This window comes from Halictus rubicundus, chromosome 9, assembly GCF_050948215.1.
Source record: "Halictus rubicundus isolate RS-2024b chromosome 9, iyHalRubi1_principal, whole genome shotgun sequence".
NCBI classification, from domain to species: domain Eukaryota; kingdom Metazoa; phylum Arthropoda; class Insecta; order Hymenoptera; family Halictidae; genus Halictus; species Halictus rubicundus.
The window spans coordinates 324598-341682 of NC_135157.1; the positions used below are offsets into that span (position 1 = coordinate 324598).

General features: G+C 39.2%; 1 protein-coding gene, 1 long non-coding RNA gene and 1 pseudogene across 2 annotated transcripts in view; 2 read left to right on the forward strand and 1 right to left on the reverse strand.

The window, feature by feature from the left end:
• The window catches only part of LOC143357321 (uncharacterized), a 214155-nt gene that overhangs the window by 67913 nt on the left and 129157 nt on the right, over nucleotides 1-17085 (forward strand). The gene's annotated exons all lie outside the window — the stretch shown is intronic.
• Dad (Daughters against dpp) overlaps nucleotides 6617-17085 on the forward strand; it is a 128915-nt gene continuing 118446 nt past the window's right edge. The window contains exon 1 of the mRNA XM_076793723.1: nucleotides 6617-7535. Coding sequence (XP_076649838.1) covers nucleotides 6623-7535 — 913 coding nt within the window. The 5' untranslated portion in view covers nucleotides 6617-6622. The remainder of the gene's footprint in view (nucleotides 7536-17085) is intronic.
• On the reverse strand, nucleotides 11079-11198 carry LOC143357597 (5S ribosomal RNA; annotated as a pseudogene).

Sequence of the window (17085 nt, forward strand, 5' to 3'; positions counted from 1 at the left end):
TGTATAAGAATCACCCAACAGGTATTACAAAATAATTTCGGTGTTGGACAGTGTTATCGGCCGTGGTATTCAGTGCACAAAGAAGTAGAATCGGTAGGTCATGATCAGACGCATCAGCCGATTCCTATCTAACAGCACGCGCATTCACAGAATTTTGAAACTCGATTGATACTCGAAAACGAGCGTCAAAAGAAAAAATTTGATTATTTCTTTTTCGGATGATCTTTTCCGTGTAACATTACTTTTCAACTGCTTGTCTAAGATACGCCGGACACACTTTATATGCGTGCTGTTCTCTTTTTTCCGGAGTCCAGTTCTGGAAAATCTAACCGTGAAAATGCGGGAAAGATTCCTATGGTTGAGGACGCTGAATGGAAAAGTTTTCCACGTTTCTAGGTGTTGCAACGAATCAAGTCAATTACTCCGACTCGAGTGTACATTTCTGATAGTATTATATTCTGGTTGACAAGTTTTAAAACATCGATTCTTTTGTAAGGTCTTGCAGAATAGAGTCCCGAAAATAAGTTCTTATAGCCACAGTATGCATACAGTGTCATTGTTTACTGCATGAGAAGTATTTTTCGGTAAATTATAATTTATAGCTATAAAAATTATAACTATAAAACTAAAAACATCTATTTTTACCCGCGACAAAACTCTAAGCATCTAATGCTTTTTGTAAAAACAGCATACAAATACTTTAATTTTATTGCTTATTGACAACATATACAGCCACTTTTATTTTTTGTAACCTCCAACAGTCTTTTTGATATATATTTATGCTGTTTTTTAATTGTCTTCTGATTTAAACACTTCCACTTTTCTTCTACACAAATTTTTAATTTTTTTGTATATTAGGACTTCTTTCCTGTGTAGATTATAGTTTTTTAGCTAGCATCTCGCAATAGTTTTGTATGTAGAACATTTAGGACGGCGGATATTAGCTATATTTACGGCGGTATAATACCTATACCTTAGACTTAAAAGGAGCATTACAATCTTTACTTTATGTGAAGTTGAGTTATCGTCTTGAAAAATAAACTGTGATATGACTGTACTATGTTCACATTTTACTAGCTCCTTGTTGGCGATGTCTATGTCTATTGTTATTCAATTTATAGGAATAAATATAATTGTTTTTATATGGTACCCTATTACCGTCCATATCACGATACCATTGCCACCTATTTACAAATTCGAATTGTGACTTTCTCTCTCTTTAAATATGCAAACAAAAAAATATCATGTTTTTTTTTAATATCATTTTTTGTAATATTGCATTTTCGCTATTAACTATTTCAATAAAAATTCTCCTCTATACCGTCCAATTTGCTTATTTAATAAAGGTTGTCTTATTGTTTTATCGTGATTAATAGAAAAAGTTTTCAGCTATTCTTATCTAGCTGCATAACTCTTAGAAATATTAATTATAATATCGTGTTGAAGGCAACCTTCTCAAGTAAATTATAACACATAGTACGTAAGAAAAAGAAATTCCTTTTTGTAACACAGATTTGTATGGCTTTATGTCGTGTATTATAGTAATGTCGCAGAGTGTAGGTGTGCAAAATAATTTGTTTGAATTCGTAAAATTAACGTAGTTATAGGCGTTTGAAGAATGTAACTCGAATATATTATCGAGAAGTTCGATCAAGAATTTCTGGATCAAGTCATATAACTGTTATTAATATTGGGACACTCTTCAAAAAATGTTAACTTTTTTAATATTGGACTACACCACTTGGATTTTATGAAAAGTTAGAAGAATTAATTTACTATATGACGTGGACGAAATTTTGAAAAAATACAATAGTAAGCGGTCGGAATTGCAAGAAAAATACTAAAAGTTGCCTTTTATAACTTTGTGATGGGGGCCTATATTAAAAATTTAAACAATACGTTTTGTAGATTTGTGTCAATTATACATATTTTAAATCGATCAACGTTGCAATGAGCTATATACAAACGTTTAAAAATGGTGAAAATTGCTGTATTTAACCATTTTCGACCTATACTTATATCTTTCAATGTGATAAAATTTTCAGAAAATGTGTGTAATTGACACAGATCAACAAAACATATTTTTAAAAATTTCAATATAAGCCCTCATAACAAAGTTGTAAAAAGCAACTTTTAGTGTTTCCTATGCAATTCCGACGGCTTGCTATTTTTTCAAAATTCGTTTCATGTTATGTAGTAATTAATATAATTGTTCTAACTTCTCAAAAAAAGTCCAAGTCGTATGGTTCAATATTTAAAAAGTTATCGTCTCTTTAGAAGTGTGCGAATATTAATAAGAGTCGGTGTACCTGCATCAAAGGCGATCCGAACAAACTCGGGAGTCATGGTCTCGCTATGTCGCTATTCAACAAACGACGAATAAGGAATGAACGAATGAATTATTTGACACGAATGAACAAATAAGAAATAAAAGTTTTTTTCGTTATTCGAATAAACTTTTATTCGAATAATGTCCAACTCTGCGCTGCGGATTGTCGGCGAGCGGCGCGGCGCGGCGCGACGCACAGTGCGGACAAATCGCCTGTTTTCGGCACTTCTCGTAGTTCGGTTATTAATGCATATATAGAGGAAATTTTTTACAGACAATTATATTTACCAATATAGTTTATAATTTTAACAAAAAAAAAAAAATTTTTAGAAAAAAAAATTTTTTATTAAAAATTAACAAATTTATTTTTAAAAACTAACAAGTTTAGAACAAAATTAATAATAAATGAACCATATGTAAAATTAACAATAATACACTTAAACAAATTATAATACTAGTGAATAAAATGAATAAACTCAACAAAATGCTATCCGAGCATGCTGCTGCTGCTTCGCTATCCGAGTCATTCTCAGTACTTTGATTGCGACTCAAAACCATTGACTCTCGTGATCTTGCACATTTCGATCTATCCTTACATTCTTATTACTTTTTCAATAGTTATAAAACATATATTAAAAACAAATTAAAAATACATAAAAATGATTGATATAATATAATTATTGCAAAATTGTATTATACATAAAAATGGTTATTATATGATTATTATTAACAATTTCCATCCTAATACGCATGTTTTGCAAAAGAAATGTATTTCATATCGTGATATACACGAATATTGAACTTTCCCAGTAAATTCCCCACTGTAACTGTGGCGAACAAATGGCAAAATTTTTTACAACCAAATTTGTTTAGAAATGTATACTTATTGTTAATTATTCACAGAAAATGAAATTTAACAATATAACTAATATATTTAAAAAGAAAATAACAAATTTTCCACGATAGATCCTAAAGGAAAGGTATGGACACTTCTTAAAAAGTTTATAAAATTGAGAGTCGCAAAAAGTGGCAGCTAAAACTATAAAATTCTTAAAGTATAATAAGTAATGTATCCGAATATGCATAAATCTCAGGACATCTTTTGTCGTTCTTGTTTTATGTTAATTTTAAGTTTTATACGCAATTATCAAATAACACTACCGTTGAAAATTTGTACAAAAAATAAATCTACTTTATTAAATGTATAACGAATGCATATTTCTTGGTAAGAACTTTCCATTCCACAGAATTATTATTGCACACTCATTTATAGTTAACATAACATTTTTCGATTTTTGGCACTTTAGAGAGTGCCTCCATGGCTAAATTTTTTCACAAAAATCTAAATTTGGTTACTAATGCATATGCAATGGTAATTAGTCACAAGAAATTAAATTTAACAATAAAATTAACAAGTTGAAAAAAAAATTATTTTTATGCATAACAAAAATTGTTAAATGATGTTTAAATGAATAATAATATGCATTTCCCGCTAATAAAGAGTTCTGCCAAAGAAAATTTTCGTGCATCGTCAAATAAAAATGTAGTGAGATGTGCCGACTTGTCCGCACTGTGCGGCGCGGCGCCAGCGGATCCGATGGCGCCTCTCGCGGCGATCACAGAAGACAACGGGTTGGCGGCGACGGCCATGTTTAACAATCTCCCTTGTGTGTTTAGTATGCTGCGGTCGGTGTATCGGCGCGCCGAGACGAGACGGACGGGACGAGACGAGCGACGGCGGCGGCGGAACGAGGAGGTGGAAGAAGAGGCGGTGGAAATCGGTGTGTGCGCTCATGACGGAGACCTCGTGCGTACCAGTCGCGTCGTCAAGCGGAGCCAAGCCGAGTCGAGTCGTGTTACGGCCGTAATCGCAGTTGTTCTTCGCAACAGTTTGCCCCGTGACGACGTCAGTATATCTGCGCGCGCGTGGAGACGAGTACGAGACCAGTATACGAGCAGAGGAGAGAGTTCATCAAAACAGTCGAAAAGATCGGAGCGAACGGGACCGATCGCCCGGCCACGCGCCACGAACTTTTTCATCCGTTGTCGGAGAATTTATTAAACAAACCGAAGGCGCTACGCTTGTTCGACCTCTCTCGCCCTCCGCGAGTTATATATCCGTGCGCGCCGCTCCTCTCCTACTCTCTTCTTCTGCTTCTTCTTTTTTTCCCCTCTTGTCGTGTGTATTTTGCTGCTTCTCTCGCACGCCAATTCGCAAGGCCTCTCTCGCACCCATACACGCGCACACTCTATCTCTCTCTTTATCTTTTGTCTATCTATCTGTCTGTTGGTTTCGCGTTTTATCCCTCCTACCCGTTAGTGTCTCCTACGCGTTCTCGCTCGCTCTCCGGGCAGCGATTTCAAGAATGTGACAGTGCGCGTCCTCGCGGTCGCCTCGCGCGAATAAGCCCGCAGGCCGGCGACGGCGACGGCGATGGGTGGCGAGCGACAAGTGTGTTACGGTGTATAGTGAGAAAACAGTGAGCCAGAAAGAAAGAAAGAAAGAGAGAGAGAGAGAGAGAGAGAGAGAAAGAAAGAAAGAGAATAAGACAGACGATGCAAGCGGAAAATGTCACTCGGTGATACGCGCATACGGATGACGGGGAGTGATCGACGCGACAATCTCGGATTTGAGGTTAAAGTGTCGTCGTCGTCTTCGTCGTCGTTGTTATTGTTGTTACTGTTGTTGTTATGCGGTGCCGGCGCGCCGGCATTGGCCACCGCTCGGGCAAAGGAGTACCAAGAACGAGACCGGCACCATCCTCGTGTCCTGCGGGGCCTAGACGTGCGAGATTCGAAAGACACTGATCAAGCCGTGTGGTACACCGTGGCCGACAGAGTAATCTCTTAAGGAAAGATACACATACGCGCACTCCCACCGACGAGACAGTGCTACTTTGATTCCCGAAACCACTCAGGGATCGTGTGTATTCTCTGTGGTAATATAAAAGCGCGCGACCGCGTGTGTGCGCGCGCGCGTGCGTTTGTAAGCTTGTTTGCGTGTGGCGGGTCGCGAGGTTAAGGCGCCGCCTGTCGATACAGAACGTCGGAGAAAAGTCAAGAACCGGTGTTGTGTGAGCGCCACCGATCCGTGCTGCTGGTACATCCGGAGCGGATAAGTGTATCGTGATACCATTAGTGCGCGAGTTTGGAACCTTGCGGTTCGTCCGTTCACATCTATGGACGAGATCGAAGCCTTCGTGCCTTTTCACTGGGGTTCTTTTATGCGTTCTACTTGAACGTAGTCGTGGAGCATATTTTCTGCCGGTGCTTTGACGACTGCCTCGTTCGACGAATGGTGTTCATCGATTCGAAAAACGGTTCTCTCGGTTGTCACGGTGGTGCCGTGTGCACGCGCGAGGTTCGAAAAACCTTCTCGACACGGAACAATATCTACATTCGAGGATCATCTCGTGATAAAAGCGAGTGGATTCAACGAGACATCGGACGCGGTCGGTGACTGAATCCCGTACGGTTTGTTCTACGCGGACCAACGCGCGCACGCTACCGACGTCGACCAATCGACTGGCCAGTTTCTGTGTACGGCGGCACGTAGGTAAATAAGAGTTCAAGGTTACGAGACGGAACCGACCTAGCCTCGTTTACGCGTTTGAAAAAGATATCGGCGCGAACTACGCCACGAGGGTAGAAGTTATCCCGTTAGTCCACATTAATCCGGTGTCTCTTGCCAAGCGGCTCGTAATTTCGGATTATTCTCGTTTCCGAGAGAGGAGGAGGAGGAGAAGGAGGAAAAAGGGAACGACGAGAAAACACGACGGTGTTCCACTACTGGTGATCGTTCGAAAAGACTTGCAGCGTGAAGCCGGAGACCGTCCGCGATAGGGAACTGTCACACTATTTCGAGACCGTGATCCAAAGTGCGCGAGCTACACGGAGCGTGCAAATAAATATACGGCGCTGGCCCCGTCAGAAGCTTGCGGGGAGACCGTCTTGTGGTTCGGTCTGTGATTTGGATCGGTTCGGTTCGGTTCGGTTCGGTCGTCGTATGTGTGTTTGTTTCCTCGTTGACAGTGTATACAAGACGACGGTGTATGTAAAACATTTTTCTCGCGGTAAACGCCACCCTCTCGGGGTTGGCGAAACGGTTACGGGGGAGGAAAACTTAGGGAACCAAAGGCGGAGGGGGAGGTAGATCAGCGGTGTTCGCGGTCTTGTGTCGCGGCGGTGCACGTTTGCAACCACACTGATTCCTCCGATTATTTTTGATTATTTTTCGCGCGGCTACGTTAAAAAGTACTGGCCCCCAAATGCACGTACCGCAAATCCTGTTTCATGTTCATGTTCTGGAGCAAACGGACGGCGCTCACTAGACGTCTCCTAAAGGCCAAGGTCCGTGGAGAGCATGAAACCGAGTGTGAAGCTCAAGAGGATTCGTCACGTATTCATCGCGCAAGCAACACGAGCAGCACCGACAACGACACGAGCAACGTGACGGCAACGACGGGCCAAACAACCAGAGGAGCGCGTGGAGCGTCGTCAAGAGGTGCAGTCGGCGACGGTGGTGGAGGAAGGGGCGGTGGAGGCGGCGGAGGAGGAGGAGGAGGTGGTGGTCGTATCTCGACGAGTAGACTGCACCAAGGTTGTTGCGGCGGAGATCAGAGTCAGGACGATGACGAGGATCCCGTACGTTTATTAAGGTGCAAGGAGCTCCTCAAATCGCTCAAGGAAAATCAGCTAGAGATGTTGCTCACGGCCGTCGAGAGCTGCGGCGCCGATCTTGGCTCGTGCGTTCTCGTGCCCCGCCAGCATCCGGAGGATGCCTACGATCATCCGGACCAACAGCAACAATACTATCGTTCCCATCGGTTCAATTACAGCCATCGTCACCACCATTATCATCACGCCAATCATCACCACCACTACCATTCGCGGCATCATCGTAGACATCATCGTTCGTCCTCGTTGGAGAACGACCACGACGACGATGAAGACGACGACGACGATCAGAACTCGGGCTCGGAGGACTCGAGCACCTCGCCGATCAGGCCGGAAAGGTGCAGGATGCCCGTTCGAGGCTCGCTCGATAACGCACCGATCGATCCTCACCTGCTCTGCTGCCAGATTTGGCGGTGGCCAGATCTCACACACTCGTCCGAGCTCAAGAGACTTCCTGTCTGTCATTCCGCTAAAGACCCTGTATACATATGCTGCAATCCTTACCATTGGGGCAGGCTCTGCAAACCCGGTGAGTACTCTTTCTCATACCAATCCCTTGTAAATGATCTCGCGTGCCTTTACACGTAGCAAGCGGATGCCTTCAACGCGACGTTCCCACAATGGGCCGAATGCCCGATCAAGGTGGGAAAAAGTCATGTCAGAAAATAGATTTACCACCCATTTATGCCTTTTCCGGAATGTTTGCTGAGACCGATGATATCCATAATAATTTATTTATTACGATGCAAGTATAGAAATCAATACATAGGTGGAAATTGCGAACCGTAATACGTGGAAATCATACATTTCTTTTTGTTATAAAGAATATTTTATTTTTGTTATCAAAACGATTAATTCTTTAAGCTTTTATGCACCAATCAATTAACATAATTAAATGTTTACATTCATGTTCGCGAAGTTGCCTTTTACAATACTTGAAGATTCTTTTTAAGTGCCATTTTCTAGTTGACTTTAACAATGCAGAACTAGAAAGTCCCAAAGATTTGAGATCTTCAAATTTTTATTGTATTAAGTTCAAACTGTATAGAATGGATTCTGAAAAAAAAATCAACTGCTGATACCTGATAGGCTGCCTCTCGCAACACCGCCGCGGATGCGCGAGAACACATCGAAACTCGTTCTCATTATGCGTAGAAAGAGAAAAGTGTTCCGTTTCTCAGAAAGGGTTTCGTTGTCCATATCCGTGTCATCGAAACGATTTCTGAATTCGCCGCATAAAACTGATCGATTCGTAACAACCATCCGCATCCGTGCAGTGTAAGCGAGGCAATCGGGTTCTGTAGACGACCCCATCTGTCTTGGTCATTCACAAATTATGATTTAATGGCAATACTATTAATTGCTTCCGATCCTATTATAAATAATTATAGAGGGTACCAAGAAAAAGATACAAATTCTTTGCTAAGAGAGTGCTAGTTTTAATTAATCAACCAGAACTTTCATGCAATCCTATGAATAACGAAACTTCGTCGTCTGAATTGTTTGATAACCATGCTAGTGGTTATACATTATACTACAGTGAATATTCGCTGTAATTCCCTACAAGCCTCACATTTTCCGTTCCCTGGAACTACCCACACCACTGCGGGTTATACCCCGTGAGGGGCCACGAAGCTCGAGAGCCGCCGCCGCCGCCGAGGAGTGTAACATAACACGGCCGGGTATATCGGTGTGAGACCACAAGACCACTACAAATTCAATAACAAAACAAACTTTATTTTTCATTATTTCTTTATGAGATGATACCAAATTTGATATAATTCCCATGATATTTACTTGTGTAATGAGCGATGAAAGTTTCGGACGCAAAGAAGGACAGCGTATGGGAAAGAAAGAGACGCGGAGAGTCGAAGCGTTCGGGAAAGATGAAAGACTGGCGTGAGCTCAGGCCTTTAAATCAAAACTTGAACTTTTTTATTATGAATTAATTCTTTACCAGACTTTCACTAACATATTTGTGGAATTTTTCTGATTAAAATGATACCAAACACAATATCATTCGGATCATATGTACACTAATTTTTCGTTACTATAATTGTAATGGAAAGTAACATTCCTCGCTCATTACACAAGTAAATATCATCGGAGTTCGATCATATTTGGTTTCATTGTAATCAGACAAATGCCACGAATATGTTGGTGAAAGTCTCATTAAAAAAAAAAAACAAAATAATGAAAAATAAAGAAGTTTTGTAATTGGATTAGTAGTTACCGATATACCCAATCGTGTTATGTTACACTCCTCGGAGGCGACGGCTCTCGAGCTTCGCTGTCCGTTTCTACATGCATCATTGTATCAGAGAAAGACATTTTCTCAGCCTTCTTGTCCCTATCCGATTGTGTGTCCCTGGTTTTGGCCATACAGACGTGAGGATCACTTACATTTCCACCGCGCATTGTGTACATATTTCAAAGGCAACGATCGGCGAGAACCACAGATTTCATTTGAATGTCCCTCACCAGAACCGCGCAATGGAATTACAGCGGATATTTACTGTATTAGATAGTTATATGTAGTTTTATTATTTTTTGCTTTATATATTGTTTTGTTATTTGTTCTGTATATATTTTAGAAATAGATGTATTACGCATATATAAATTAAATATAACATCATTTGTTCAATTTGTTTGTATTGCGTTTTACCTCGTAAACTCTATAATAACATGTAAAACTATTAAAACGGTCCTATATTTGTAAAAACCCCGTCACAAGCCTTAAAGTGATATTCCATTCATCTGTGAAACTCTGAGGTAGTATGTAATGATTTTGCTTCGTATCATTACTTCATTATTTTTATAAATCTTAGTAATATCTAATCATTAAAGAGCCTCCCTCGTACTGTTACTCATGTGTTTCTCTTATATCAGAGAACATACTACATATTTGATAGTGTCGATATAACGTACGGATAAAGCAAGATTGACAAATATTTGAAGGAGAAAACAATAGGATATAATGCATGATTGATAAATGCATCTCGGGCTACAGAAGTTGCCATAATTCGATCTTCTAGTATCTAATTAATAACGCGAAATATGATGAAGCGGAACGAAACATGATTTTCTTTCACTAGTTGATTTGGTGCTACCGATAATATGTCGAATTCAGTGACGGAATGTTAGACAGAGCTAACATGTAGCAGCGATAGCAGCAGATAAATTTTAATTCGATTGCGTGAAAGTTTCAACTGTTCCGGTTATGTTACTCTATTTTCATTCTACATTATTCGTAAACTAACATTTCGAATCTCGTTTTAGTAACTTTGTCAATGAAAACATACATATGCCAAAACTATCAACCCTTATTTATTGCTTACCGAGAACGTAAATTAATTTAAGCTTTTTACTCTCCTAGAAACAAGGGTAGTGCAACATGTTTGAATACTAACTAATATAATTTAGCACTAGAACTATCAATCACTAAACGTGACAAGAGTTATTCGGCTATTAGACGATTATTATTACAATGAGGTTGTAGATGGTTAGGAAAATTTGTATTTCCATTGGTCACTTTATAAAAATTAAAATGAAACAACCAGTTTTCTTATATTTTACAAATTTATGGATATCATAATTGCAACCTTCAAAGCGTACTTTAAAAATGCAATCAAATTAGTAGAATCAATTAAATTATAATTATATTTAATATTCGTCCCTGTCCAAGTGGTACAGCATTGTTCGCTTAAGTGTCGCGTATTTTTGTATTTTGAATAGTGTCGTCTATTTTTTTCCCGCTTGAAATTCGCCGAATGATAGAATAAAAAGACAAAAGTAGGTTAAAAATCACGAAATCAAAGTTTTTCACCATTTTTAATAATCTATAACTTGCAAACCAATTGACCAATTTCAATGAAATCTTTAGCATGTATATAACGAATCTACAAAACACATGTTTTAAATTTTCGTTACAAGCCCAAATAAAACAATTGCACAAAGCAACTTCCACTATTTTTTTCGTAATTCAGACTAAACGCAATTTTTTGACATTTTCATTATATATAATCTAGTAAACTAATATATCTGATCGTGAGTTGATAATAAAATAAAAAAGCGCCAACAGCATGTTGTATTCCTAGGTGGTCATCCATTCAAGTACTGACCACGCTCAACGCTGTTTAACTTCGATGATCGGACGAGAATCGGATCTTTGCAACGTGATGTGGCCGTTGGCATTAAACTAATATACCTAGCTTGGCAAAACAACTGAAGTCGTTTGGTCCATTTATAGAAAAAAGTTATTGTGATATAAAGTGTGTTCCATTAATTATGAGACCTACTATCTAGTACCTATCCGGATAAGTGTCGCAACACGGACCCGAACCTGTGACACTTAACCTGTGATAATACCGTACCTGTCACCAGCAGGGCCACCATTTGAGATGACAGTGCATCAGGTGTCGCCTTTGTAAATTCCGGGGACAACCGATCCACAATGTCGCGTAAATTACCTGGCGAACGCACCGTAAATATCGAATTCCAATAAAGCAAACCTCAGGTTCATAAAACAATAATAGGTTATTGTCAGCGGCGGGGGTATTGTTCGAGATTACATCGTAAATTGCCACCAGGCACAGTGCACTGAAAAACCCCTTTTCCGGACAAAATTTCGTTACTCGTAAAATGTACATGATATGAAATAATGTATCAGAAGAAATTTGTGGGATATAGAAGAGATTACACGATAATTGTACTTGTTTGACATTGCAGTAATCTTGAAATGCTCTACAGAAATTACAATTGAAATTTTTGGTGGAAACCTGTATTTTTGATTACGTATCCTCGGAGGTGACACCAAGACGTTTTCAAAATACTAGAATACTTTTGTTCTTGCATAATCAAAGCTGTTCAATTGGACTTTGCACGGCACTATTCTCCTGTGTGCCTTGTAACTTTCAAGTAAGCATCATTGTAACCGTTATATTCTGTCATAAAATTACAAGTTTTTCGATTAAGTTATTTTCATGATTTTTGTCGATTGTCAACGCACTGTGCCAGATAGCAAGTCAAATTCCTCGCTATCAGGCAGACCGAAACCGTACGCGGATTCGGAGAAACACGTGGGACAAACTGTACACAGTGTTGTCCCGGGTGAGAGAGGAGAGGGTCCGGTTAAATCACAGCGGTCGTTTACTCCTCGAGGTGTCGAACCTTCGGCGTCGATCCGGTGGCGAGGGAATAATTTAGCGACGTGAAAGGCCGGGATATTGTAACGGCAGCGTGCCGGCGACCAAATGCTAATCGTCACCTGCACACACCTCGCTAACGAGCCCAAACGCTTGGGTCACTGTAGAACCGTAATTTATTACCGATAGGCTAGGAGGATTAGCTGTGGTGTCCAGCTGGTCAGGCTCCTACGTAAATGGGCAGTACACAGGCCCGTAGACTGAATAATGTCGGCGCGGATGGCGTTTCCAATGCGGCCCGCATACTCTTTCCGCGCGAAACGCACGCTTTTGTTTTCTGCAACAAATGGAACAAGAGCGGAATAGTGAATGGTATCGGTACGTGTGAACGTTCCTGATTACTTTCGGTAGCAGTACACCGAATGTGCCTGCTGTGATCAATTTGGCCGAATCCTGACGTTTCACAGTGCTGCGAATATTTAGAAACTCGAGCACATTTTTTGTATCATTTTTGGGACATGTTCAACAAAACCACTGATCATGCCTGTTAGCGTGCAAAAGTTCTCTTCTATTTGGTCCTCATCACCGATTTCGATGACCTTGAAATAAGTTGTCAAGGTCATTCTGAACAACTTTTCCATATACATGTTACCGCCGCTCGGCCTTAGTGTTTTAATGTTCGCAAAAAACTACGGACACCCACTACAGCAAATTCCTAATTGACTAATTGATTGAACATGTGTTTTAGGGCGGAGGTTACTTCTTGGTGTGGCGGTGCAGAGGGAGGGGTGCCTCCTCCGCCCTAGAGGATGGACTTAGTTATTAGGAAAGGCGGAGTTTGTTATAGTCAAACAGTTTTTGAGTATGCTTGTTGTCATTTACAAAATGTAAATTTCTAGTATAATGTAAATGGCCTGAGACTTTTATACGTTTACTTCTTCTTAATGTTCTTAAATAACGTTCCTTAAGACTTTAGAAACTATGTAATACCTAAGCTACATGTAACAATATTTTGCTAAATAAACCATTCGGTTTAAGCATTAATAAAAATATAAATATTCAATGGAAACGTAACAAAATTAATATCGAGTTTTTAATTCATAGCTGAAAGCATAATTTCGATAGAAAATTGAATGTTTTTCAAAGTTCAAAAGAAAAAGCTTTTCGTTTGTTGCATCTTCAGTTGAGTTTTACATTATAGTATGAAATTGTATAAACGATTTCGCCGATTTTCGTTTAACTATTCTGAAAAATCTAAGAATAGGATCCAGTTTATAATTATTGGCCGCACTGTACTGTGCCCAGGGAATTGAGACAGATCTCCGTGGTCACGGTGCGGCTCCAGAATCGTGTCCAACGATGAAATCGTAAATTTCCTTTGCTTAGGGAAACGGGAGTTCAAATGATTCGGGAAAATTCTATTATTAGTTAATACAGTAATGTATTGATACGTGTACCTCACTATTAACTCTAGCACTCCGAAGGGAGGTGGGGGGCTTCCCGAGCTCACAGGTTGGAAAACGTTAAATTAGGACTATTTTTCTTAGGTGAAAAATTCTCAAAAAATTATTTATTGTCGTTTGTACATTTAAGTTTAGTGTTCCGAAGTCCCGTTGTTCTAGGGAAAAAATGACAGTGTATAGAAAGGAAAAATCAGACTATACGCATCGCGGCGTCAGTCCAGGGGCAATAACGCGAAGCGGACCCCAACCCTCCTTTTATCTCCGAACAATAATAAATAATCCCACAACTAAGAATCGAATCACCGAACCGATTGGGAAGGAACGATGCAGCATTTTCAGTTACAGTCGGGCATTCAATGCAGTCAGAAGTGAATATTTATTCTGAGAGAAGAGACTTGTATGTATATCTACTTTCTATTTGTTCGGTATCAAGCAGACCGAACGTGAGATGTAAACACGGTCGACTGCAACAGCTCGAGATACTAGACGCGACGCGACGGTCTCAAAATGATTGGGTGTCATCGGATATCACTTCGAGACCTCCGTCAGTGAACCCATTGACAGGAAGATCTTATACAAAGACTTAGAGAGAGTTTTCCATATCGTTCTCTTTTATCTTTCGCACCCAATTCATCTTATAGCCTAAACATAGTTTTACCAAAGCGCATCCCTACTCCGACGTCCAAAATGCACCACCCACTCACCAATTAGGAATCTTTTAGTCACCCCATACAGTTTAAAGATAGACAATAGGAAAAGACCAGAGCTGACATAATACACAACACGACACCGAAAATCAGATCTCGAAAATCACTCGCACCGAACACAACTAGCTAACCATGTGGAACCGAAACCTTGTACGTTGTTAAGTTTGTTGAAGATATATATTGAAATGTGTTTTAAATTCGAAATGTCAAGCTTCATTTTAACTAGGCGTTGTTGCATACTTCGTAACCTCGTAAAAGCCTCGAGTATCGTCGCGAGCAAGCGAAACGGGACCTACGACCCCGCGAAATTCAGACGCTCACTATTTTACAAATATACATCTAAATACAATGTAAAATGTTCATAAAGTATCGCACGCTTAAATACTATAAAACTTCATTTAAGAAACAATTTTTTTAGGAGAAATGAGTAAAGAAGAGTATAGGGCTCGGGAAGCCGTCCCTGGGGACTCCGCGTGACGGCTCGAGGATTGGGAGTGCTAGGTTTAACTGACGGTTTTACTACGCGGCTAACAAGGTTTGAAGCAAATTTGCGAGGAAATTGTGAACTAACAATAGAGTTGTCAAATTAGAATTTAAATATATCAGACAGAATATACCTCTATTTACCTTTTGAAATGGAGTCGAGGGTTAACAGGTAAACTATCTATCGTTCTATCATGACAGTGACACCTTTTACAGCTTCGGATGGTCTTCCATAGAAACCCGTAGCAGGTACTATGTATTATCTTTCAAATCGAAGATATCTTCCATCGTTCCGATTTCTTTCCAGGAGATATAGTATCTCATTCAGGGAAATGTTCTTGTTTCGTTTCGACCTTTTCAGAATATTGTACAACACAGATTTAGACGTCTAACTTTGAGCAAGCATTTCTGATCGATTTTCGTGAGCTGAAAACAAACCTGAAAATTTCTTTAGTTTTCGAAAAAATCGGTTTCCAAAGGTTACACACCTTGACAGTAACAATGAAATAGTTCTATCTTGCATGAAACTTTTCTATAGACTCTCCCGAACAAGGTGACACAGTTTAAACTTACTTTACGAATACGGAAATACGTTCAAGCAACAGTTAAAGTACAAAAGGATATTTTAAAATTTATTTTAAGAATTCTACATGTAAGCAAAAATCTAATTAGACGATAGTTTGCGATAGAGCAAACCTTCAACATACGAAAGACGTCGGCAAAGTTACAAATCATGTTTCGTTTTCGAAACGCAAACGAAATAGTTTCGCAAGTCGCGTCGCGCTGGCAGTGGTACTCAACGTTGGCGTGACGATCGTCTCTAGTGTTAATCTTAATTCATTATTTTACTATCAAATAGTTTACAAATGAAAAATATGATACTATAAATTAATATTTTCTGTTTCACTTTTCGCAGTGAATCTTTCACGATTGTTTTACAAACACAGTTGCACTAATATTCCCACCGAATAAATTCATCAAGGCTTCTCAAATTACTCCACAAGTCGTTAATCATTCCATAAAATTTTTCAAAATTACTGAAATGTAGTTACGACTATTTTTAACAAATATTTCGTTTTCGAGTAATTGTTATTCATTGATGACAATAATTTAGCAGTACGTTGCAATGTCATACAACCGGTACTGAATAAAGCTTTCTTATCGAGTCAATTATAAGAAGGGAATCGTACGTAGATTTAGATTAGACTCCTATACGAATTCAATTTACAAACATCTGAATAATTATTAATAACTAGTCGGAGTTGCACTGAGCGACCCCGGTCCTCGCACTCTCTTACAATCAGCCAGTTCATTTGGCGACATGCATTCCACCACAAAAAAAACTATCGCGTCCTAACGACTGCGGGAGAGAAAGAGAGACCGAATGAGAGACGCCAGCAAAATGCGTCTTTACGTAACCCCGACGATCATTTAACAATTTAACCCAATGCTGCCCAACGTGAGTGGAGTACAGGTCGTGCAAAAAACGAGGCGAAGTTAACGTTCATGAATCATCGCGGCGCCGAAGTAACGAGCATGAATTTTAATCGCCGACAAGCCTGATTTATTTCACGGGAAACCAATCGATTCGGTTTTGAGAATGTTACGGGCACGCTACGTAGAGGAAGTACCCTTACTCCAGGACACTTGAGGTTTTTCTTAAACAAACAAAAAAATGTAATACTTTATTTTGTTTATTTTGCGTCATTTATACATTGATAATATTAGTAACCAAAATAAATATTGTAACATAACCATATATTGTATAGTTTCTAATGTATATGCTATATAAACCTTATATGGTTTAATTCAAGAAATAATAATAATAATAATAAAGTGAGAAATAATCAACATTTCCGTAATAATTAATTCAAATCAACATTGTACTTTAAGTATATAATTTTAAGAAATCTACTGTACCATTGTAATTGTAAACATTGCAAATAGAATTTGCAACGATCGCAAATATAATGGTCAAAAACAATCAATTCATTGAAGGACCACTAATGTCAATTCATCTTTGAAATATCTGACAAAACATTAATTTTCTTGACATAGTGTTCGAACACTTTTCCGTTCAGAATGGCACGAGGAGTCAATTAATATAAAAGGATGTGTAGGGCTACATTCAAAAAGTCAGTGCAATTGCACTTTGCAATTGTTAAAACTTGCACAACTCCACAATCTTTTTCTGCGAAAGGGCTAAAGTTATAATGCAGCCTAGTTACCAGTTCCACCCTGTACGTAGGTATTGTATAGCATCAAAAATTGATATCCAATAA